The sequence below is a fragment of the Molothrus ater genome, chromosome 2, assembly GCF_012460135.2.
Source record: "Molothrus ater isolate BHLD 08-10-18 breed brown headed cowbird chromosome 2, BPBGC_Mater_1.1, whole genome shotgun sequence".
Taxonomy (NCBI): Eukaryota; Metazoa; Chordata; class Aves; order Passeriformes; family Icteridae; genus Molothrus; species Molothrus ater.
Window position 1 is genome coordinate 96,770,967 of NC_050479.2, and position 9,377 is coordinate 96,780,343.

Consider the following 9,377-nt stretch of genomic DNA (forward strand, 5'->3'; position numbering starts at 1 on the left):
GCTTAACAGCTCTTGACTTCTCTTCTCCAACTGTTAGCAATCAACCTTAGCAGAGTTAGTTATTAATTGTGGCAATGGTCAATAGTCAATGTTGGAGAAATTAAAGGAATTTGGGGAAAGAAATTACCCCCAAGTTATATGTGAGTCAGAAATCTTACTCCCTAAATTAATCTGTTGCTATGAAGAAGTTACATGGTATTTGATGTAATTTAACTTTTACGTGACTAAAGTTACTATTTTTCTACCAAATTATATATACTGAAAAGAAATTTAGTTACCCATCTTGAACATGTCAACTTCATATCCTTTCTCCAGCATCTCTTCATCCAATAGGCTGGTTTTGGTTATGCTTGTCCCAGCAATAATTAGTTTTCAGCTTATACAAATACACCACATGCAGCAAGACTGGGTGGTATTTCAAGTAAAAAAGGCAACAGAAGTGGACAAAGAATATCCACACAATACAGGAGTATGAATATGTTAAATCCAACACTAATCTGTAGTCTTCCAACTGAGGGGCTAACAAAAATTACAAATCCAAAAGTAACCAATAAATTCATCAAGCTTGCTCAGCTGTTTTTTTCCACTCATTGGTACACATATCAGCAATGGAGACCTACTTGACTAGTCTTTATTCACCTTTAGCAGGAGATTGCCATTTGAATGACCCAATTTCAATTTTGCACATGCCACTGCATTACACTGAAGTATTCAAAACAACAGTCACTTTCAAAAGAACATTCAGCTCTGTACAAACTAATCCCAGAACTAGTTTAAGAGCTATCATGTTATACAAACCTTGACTAACAGAAAAGGAGAAAACAATGAATCCCTGTAGACATATAACATTATCTTAAATGCCACATAATGAAAATCTGATGTGGGAAGGGGGTTGGGGAAGAGAAATGGGCAAGAGCTGTCTACTGCTTGCAGATAATCTCAATATTCTGTCAATTTGAGAGTTACACTCAACCAGCCTTCACACTGAAAATAAGATGGATGATATTTTACACTATTAAAAAATTAAAATTGCTCTTACTCCTGCACACTACTTGAAAAACAACTGAAAAGAAGCAGAAACACTGAATAAAAGTATGCAGCTATGATAAAAGAGGATTGTCTGGAAGCTTGTTACTGCTTTTCAATACCTGAACTAAAAGTCACCTTCTTGGTAACATGCTAAATTTTACCTACCTTTACCTTCCCATACACTTGGAAAAACCAAGGTAAAAGGATAGAGGACATCAACAGACGCTTTAAGACATTAAAGGGCTTTTTTCATTTCTGCTGCTAATTTTCTTCTATTGCTAACTTATGGACAGAAAGACGAATTTTTGGGTTCACAGTTGAAACAGTCCAAAGTCTGAAAGTTAACTACCTGAAAAGTAACTCCTGAAGCATTCATGTATTGGATAACACCAAAAAAATGGGTTTGGTGTTTTCACCATGACTTGGAAGTTGTGCTACACCTCGAAGCTCTTCATCACGAGCTTACGTACTAAGCAACCATGGGCCACCATTTTTAGAATCAAATGAATGCAAATATTGTCCATGAGGCCCCTCAGGAGCCTCACTCATACACACCTCCACCTCCTTTTAACACAGTGTTTTACACCTTCACCATCCAGGACATCCAGCGAGTAAGACAAGCTTTGACCCAACAGCTTTACCATCTGTCCCCATGACAGAGACAGAAACATAGTAATTATTTCCCCTGACACATCCTTTACTGCACAAGTCATTCTTTATTTGCTTCTCATATATTTCCTTGCATTTTTTCCACATTCAGCTATTCCCACCTCTTCTTTCTTAGCTTTTCTTGTGATTTCTCCCCATACTCAGATGATACTATTTTCTAGGCAATCCTTCTGCTTTCTAACCAGAAATAAAGAATAATACTAATGATCCCTTTAACAAGAAAACTTGATCAACCTATTTCATGCCTAATCAAAAATTCTTCATCTCCAACCTCTCAATAAAAATACATTACTGCATTTCAGACACCTATGGACTCTGAGGCATGGAATACAACTACCCTCCAAATAAGTACTGCTCAAAAATCTTGTTTTAGACAGGCTAACCCTACCAAAAACAAACCATAGAAACACAAAAGTGTTTTGGTTAAAGGCACCTTTAAAGACCATATATACCTCCACCTCTAACAACCACAAAATCCAAGAACATGTGACATAACAAAGTAATAATAATTAAATAATTGCACCTATACCTATTTTTCACTTAGCAAATCTGGTCACTCACTTCCCACTATCAGCTGCCTTAGAAAATTCCTGACAGAAACTTCTGCATAACAATCCACATACCATGCAAAACAGAAGTCATCAGGGTAAAAAAACCAACCAAAGTTCCAATAATTCTCATCCAATACAGCACATTCATTCCAAGCTGGAAACAAGCTTGAGGTACAAACACAAACAGCAAAGTAATCCGTCATCACAGAGCCACCTTTAAGTGGCAGTGTACAGGGGCTCCAGAGCAAGCAGACAACACACACAATCTCAGCATTCTCACTTCCTGGCACTCATATCCAAGCAGTCTGCAACCGTACCTTCTGATAAAGAGCTGTTTGGACAAAGCTGAATTCAGCCACACAGCAGTGGGGCAGGCCACCTCCACAGTGACAGGTTGGTGTAACAGCAGATGCAAATTTTATTGCTCTTCAACAGAAAACCAACACTAAAAAACAACATTTACCCACAGCACTGCAGGTAGCTGGCACTTAGCAAGATTATCTTCTGTGTACCAGGTTTTATTCTTCTCTTACCTTAATTTTATTCACTCTGGATTTGGTTTCTACAAATCAAAATTCAGACTTTTGATTCTAGAGTTTCCAACTTATTTTTCCTTTGAGCTCCACAAATGCTCCACTCACTAGCCCCAGACACTGCTTTCTGAAGCAACACACTCCCAACTCCTTTTCCCTTCTCACATCAGATGCAATCTACATCAGATTGTGCCTCCCTTAAAAGCTCTACTACCAGCACCTGAAGGGTAATCAGCTGGTACAAGTAGTCTATAAAGTTTACATATTTTTGCTTCTCCTGCTACAGAACAGTCCTTTGTTTCTCAATATCACCCTGTCAGCAATACTACATAAAAGGGATCAGAAAGAAAACAAGCTAGATTTGACCACATTTCTAAACAGGATACTTGACTATCTCACAAAAAGTAAATCCTGCTAGAGCTACTTTTTCTTCCACTATCAAAGAGAATGCATATCCCATGACATCAAATTAAGTTGTTTAAGAAGGCAAGAGAGAAACACTGTTTAAATCAAGTAACTGTTCAACTGTTATGTAGCAGAAGTGGCTAAACAACCATCACAATTCCTTTATGATACTCCAGGTGTTCAGATCCTAACTCAAATAACATTGTACTTCATTTCTATATGTAAATGAGAGTTCTTGCACACCAAAAGCATCACAGTGTAACAGTAACATGGAAAAATAACAGACATACCACAATGAAACAGCTAAGAATTCTTTCAAAAGATCACACCTCATATTCTGAGTTATCCTCAAGTACAGTCTGGACAAACTTCTGCCAACGTTAAAAAATTTTTTGTTAATTATCAAACAATCCAGATTTAAACTCTCCTATCTGTTGTTCTTACCAGTGCAGCTGCTCTGTTTCTTCACACAGCAGCCTCATACACTGCCCAACCTACTACATGGTTCACCACTATTTCATTCCAACTTTTCAAACACCTTCTACAGTGTTCCTATTCCTTCTTTCACTGCTGTTGTACTGCTTCACCAAACACCTGTTCAAACAAGCATTCATTTCCATACCATTTTCAAAACATAAATACATATTTATATGCAGATTTCTTAACTATTAACATAAAATGAGGAAAAAGCACATTCTGTTGTCTTGCTGATAACTCTACTACACCTTCCCATTTCCAAGTTGGTAACCTGCTTTGCTTGACATTCGAATTTGCCATGACTTCACCTGAAAAATTAGTAAAAATGTTTCTAGCCAGATTGTTCTCATCAATAATTACTTGGGGATTTTCTTTTTTTTAAATTATTTTTGTATATGGTACACTGCACTCTACACCATTATCTACACCTTTATAACCCAATCCTTCCAGGTCTACTGCCAGTCTGGAGTTCTGCATTCCAGGCTCCTGTAAGAAAAAAAATTCATTGGGATCTTAGATGACATATGTATACTTCTTTGTCTAATCTTACTGAGAAGCTTAACATAACCAGCAATTTAAATTGAAAAAAATTATTTCTTCAACAAAATACCTGAAAAATGCATCTTGAACATCTTTCTATTCATCTCACTTTACAGTTCTGCTTATTTTTAATTCAAGCTTACATTTAAAAAATTTTTTGCACAAAATTTTTCACTGTGTGCAAACAAATGAGACACAGGAATTAGTTATTTAGTAGCACACAAGTCCTCATTTACAGCGTAGCTGAAAAGCATTTGCTGCAATGCAAAATAAGTTACTTTATAGATTAAAGGCTATGATGATGCTTCTATGGATGCCATACATGTCCCCTAGTTCAAGGTTACACTACTTTGATCATGTAAGTTTAGCACGCACTTCATGGCATCGTGCACTGTTTGACAGGGAAGTGGAAGAAGTACTTGTATGTATAACCTGAAGCCAGTAGTCTTACTTTTGTAAAAGAAGCAGCATTTATTAAAGCAGGTCTATATTCACTCAAAAAGAGAAAAGCTGCTATTTCAGATTCCTGATATATTTTCTCTTTCCCCCTTCAGTTTTTTGGTGTGAGTGTTGAGATGTTTTTGGCAATATTTCTCTGAGGAATTATAGCTCAAATAAATAATTTCTAACTGCCAATCAAAATGACTGGATAAAAATTTTTTTGGTTTTGTAGTGACTTTATTCTACTAGGATTGGGATCATTTATGGCAGCATTTTCAAATCTTTCTTTTGCTACCATTATCAAAATTAGTTGAATAGCAGGACAAAAGGCAACCAAAAGTAATAAGTAGTTTGGGGTGCCATCAACATGTAAACATGCTCAAAATATATTTAAGAGCACTTTTAAGAGCACAGTATTAATATTTTTCCTTCATAGTCACATGTTACAGTTACAAACACAATGAAAACAACTGTGGGAAATTTAAAGGTAAAAAGAAAACTAAAACCTAAGATATTGACAAAAAAACCTCCTCCCCTGTTGCTTACCTCCAAGTCCAAAAGTCTGTTACAGTTTTTCAAGTTTTCCCTTTTACCTAGAGATTATACTTCAAAACTTTGTGCTCGAAGAACAGAATTATTTTAACACAACATTGCCACTTCTGGCTGAAGTTCTGAAGAGTTATCACTTACGCAAAAAAAAAAAAGAATCTGGGAAGACTGACAACCCGAATTACACTTATCAAGACTAAAATGGTTGAGTCGCTGTATGACACTAGGCACGGATGCTATTAACTTCATCGTTACTATTAACTTCACATTTAGATGTAAAAATAGCTTGTCAAGGTCATGTCAAGTCTGCAACTTCACTTTTTTAATTGCAAAAAAGCAGAAATAACACTGAACAAAGGGAGGGGAGAAAAGTGCTAGTGCAAAAAGTTTGCCAACCATATGAAAACTAAGTCTTTAAGCCTTTAAGTTTGAAATGTGATGCCTTCTAGATATTTACAAACTTAGTAACAATCACCGTTTTTGAAAGCTACATCATTGCCAGAGGGGGGAGACTACTACATGCACCAGCACAATCCTACAGCGCCTCAACTCCCTCCCTGAGAAAGCACTTCTCAGATACTACACAAATGTTTTACGGCGGCATGGCTTGCTCGCTCCTGGGTATTTTTATCACATGAACCTCCAGAGACTACCTCCTCTAACTTCTTCCTCCTTCATTAAAGAGGGAAGGGACACAGCGTCTCCTATAATAAAATATCCTTGCCAACTATTCCCTTGCATTGGGAATACAAGGGCAGGATGAGGGTTTTCGATTTGCTCTTGTCTAAGTCTACTTTTATCCCCTCTCATCTTCCACTGCTGTAAAAAAAATAACACTTCACCGCATGCAGTATAAATAAATAAATTCATGCTCAGTTTCCAACTGCTACGTTGCTTGTTTGTTCCCCACAGGAAGATGAACGGGGAGGGTAGGTGATGGCATTTTCCCGCGGGCGGTCACGCCAAGCCCGGTGGGGCCCGCACCGCAGTGTCCCCGGCAGCAGCTGCTCAGGATGCGGGTGATGTAGAGCAAGCACACGATCCCACCTCAGCAGCAGCGGCGAGCGACCCCACACCGAAACCAGCACGGGTTTCACGCTCATTGAGAGGGAACAACGACACGAGCCCACTCCCCCTGAGGCAAAGCACGTACTATTCCTCCCCCCAGGCACACCCGGATAAAACACCAAGACCCTTCTGTCCTTCCTTCGGGATGGGAAATAAGGGGGGGGGAGGGGGGGGGAAGCGCCCGTGAATTCTCGTAAATAAGCGAAATCCCGCCGCTCAGGACGGGAATTACAGCGGATAACCTGCCGTCCGCCGGGGGAAGCCCCAGGAGGAGAATAAACTTCCCCTACTGCCCCACCCGGGAGGCTGCCACCTCAGCCCATCTGCCAGGGATACTTGGCCTCCCGGGACACCCGCTCTCTCGACTGCGGTCGCAGCGGATGTTCCCGGAGGAAACAGTCCATAGGTCTCGGCGGCGCGGGCTCCGGTTCGGACCCGCCTCACATACCTCCCTCCTTCACCATCCCAGCCACGTCCTGCCCGGTTCCCCCGCGCAGGGCGGCCGGCGGCCCCCGCCGCCGGGCGCCAGACAAAGTTTCCCTCAACTCGGCCGCGTCCCCCGGCGCTGCCGGGGCTCAGGTTTCTCTCCTCCTCTTCCTCCACCCGCCCCCTCGCCCGTCCGCCAAGGGGAAAAGTTCCACTTACTGCAGCAGAAACGAGAGAAAACCAGCCCCAGGAGCCCCAGCCCCGGCCCGGGAGGCACCGCCAAACGCAGCAGCCGCCGCCGCTGCCACCACCGGGGGGAGGCACCGCCACCAGCCGTTAGGAAAAGTTCCCGGCGGGCGCGAGGAGGCGGCGAAGGAGAGAAACCAGCAGCAGCCTCCGCAGCGGCTCCAACCCCTGCCATTCTCCGGGCTCGGCTCGCAGTCGCCGCCACTACGACGCCCGGTCAGTCCCACCCGGTCCCGCAGACCGCGCCGCCGGCACCTCCCCACACGGAGCCTGTGTCACTGGAGCGGGGCGGGGCGCGGCGCTCCCGCCCTCTCAGAGCGGGCCGCACCACCCACCGCAGGGAGGGGGGAGCAGGGGAAGGCGGGACGCGTGTGCCAGGCGCCTCTACAGCGACCCTCACCACCCCTCACCCGCCCCGGGGCGCGTCTCCTCGCCCCCGCCTTTCCCGCCCCACACTGTGGGACTCGCAGATGTGCCTCGCGCATCGGGGGGGGGGGGGGGGCGGTTCCCGTTGGTATCAAGAGTGCCGCGGGAGGCTGGTGGGAGGGGGCGTAACGGCGTCCTCCCCCGGGGGGCTCTTGGTACATCCCGCCACCGCCCGACCGCGATCGGGGGCGCCCGCCCGCCCGGACTCTGCACTCGCGACCAGCTCTCGCGCCGCCCCTTAGGTTCCTGCCCTCCCCGCCGCCGGGCCGGGGTGGCCTCGGCGGCCACTGCCCCACGGCCTGGGGATCGGCTAGTAGCGCTCGCCCTGGGCGGGGAGCGGCGGGGGACCGGCCGCAGCACTGGCCCTCTGCCAGATGCCGGGCGAGGGCATTCCCGAGAGTCTGGATATCCGGCCGGGGCCGCTCCCGGATGGTCGTGGAGGGGCGGTTCCTCCTTGGCGGCAGGCGGCAGGCGGCTGGCAGCTGGGCTGGAACCCCGCACTGGGGCCGCTGGCGTGCAGCACGTGCCCACCGGTTTTGCCAACAATAAACTTTCCCGGCGTTGTCCTCACATCGCTTACGCTGCCCTTGGCAGAGCCCCGTGCGGGGCAGCGAGGGGCCGTGCAGGGGCTCCGTTGCCGCCGCTCTTCCCGACGGGGCTTGGGCCGACGTCTGGGCGGCACTCGGGGAGCGTGCAGCGAACGGCTCCGAGGCCATACCAAGTCCGTCAGAGATGGCAGGATCCGAAGGTCTGAAACCATCTGGGACCAGACCGAGCTCTGTGCAGAGTTCACCGAGGAATACCAAATACGGCCCTATACAGCCCGCGCAGAGGGGCCGGCAGGGGTCCGGGGGCAGCAGGCAGCGTTTCTGTCACGCTAATGCCTTTAGGGATTCTTGGCTGTGGCACAGCACATAGCATTGCTCTGGGAAACGCTGCCACCGACGAGAGCAGAGCTGTCCCGCAGGGAGCGATGGTGTCCCAGCCACGGGCGGAGACCAATGATTCGAGTATTGTTCGGGCAAAGTGACTGCTCGAGGTGAAGAGGGAATTTGTGCCTCTGCCCAAGGTCCCTGGAGTCCAGCTAAGGGCTGTCTGAGAATTAGAGCAGTCTGTAACCAGGTCACAAAATTAAAGGTGACTTTTATGAGAAATGCAGTTTCTTTACTGCATCTTGGCGCTGTTCGTTTTGTGGGTATGGTGTCAATGGATGTATCCCCAGCTGAGATTTTTCAACAGCAAAATACAAAACCTTAAAAGAAGTGGCTTGAGAATCTTGCCTCTTTGCAGTCTAGGTGTTCTTTTTCATTTCAGATGCACTGTCCTTGCAAAACGTAAAGGAAAAAACTGAATTGCTATAAATACCATACTTGCTGCTGAAACATCTGTGGCAAGTGAGTTTCACATAAGTACCACATATTCCCCAAAATATTTGCTGATTTCTTTCAATAGTGGACATAAAGAGCGGTTTCTCTGAAAGATATGTTTGGCTAAGTTTATCAGAAGCTCACAAGAGTATGTTCATTCCGTCTTCAGCCACGCTGCTTGCCAATTAACTGGCCTCATTTATTTGTAACTGTGAAACAAAACAGAATTCAGGCGAAAAGTTACTACAAGCAAATTGCTGGCTATGATGGATGTTGGACATTCCTCAACATTTTGCTGTGAAAACCAACATAACTGAAAGGACTTAAAGTTTTATGAAATCAGTGTAATTTTGCCAGTCTAATCCTCAGCTAGTGCAAAACTGTACTTGTCCCAATTTGCAGTAGGGACATGGAGTTGCTCAGGTGGTACACAGGATGCTGTCCAAAGGTTCACAGACATGTTCATACGGCAAACCTTTTTGTTTAAAAGATGGTTTCTCATTCTGCTGATACTTTTGATGCCTGGTCCTTTATTCTGCTGTTAGACTCTGCCTTTTGATTCCATGGTAACCAATGTATTCCCTCATGCCAATAAACCTGGATAAATATAATACTGAATTAATCATTAGAGACCCATTTTTATTTATGAT

General features: G+C 44.9%; 1 protein-coding gene across 1 annotated transcript in view; it reads right to left on the bottom strand.

Annotated features, from left to right (window-relative positions):
- The window catches only part of NECTIN3 (nectin cell adhesion molecule 3), a 46,409-nt gene extending 39,197 nt beyond the window's left edge, over positions 1-7,212 (bottom strand). Inside the window, exon 1 of the mRNA XM_036405169.2 lies at positions 6,908-7,212. Within this exon, the coding sequence (XP_036261062.1) occupies positions 6,908-7,109 (202 nt within the window). The 5' untranslated portion in view covers positions 7,110-7,212. The remainder of the gene's footprint in view (positions 1-6,907) is intronic.
- Positions 7,213-9,377: the final 2,165 nt, after the last annotated feature.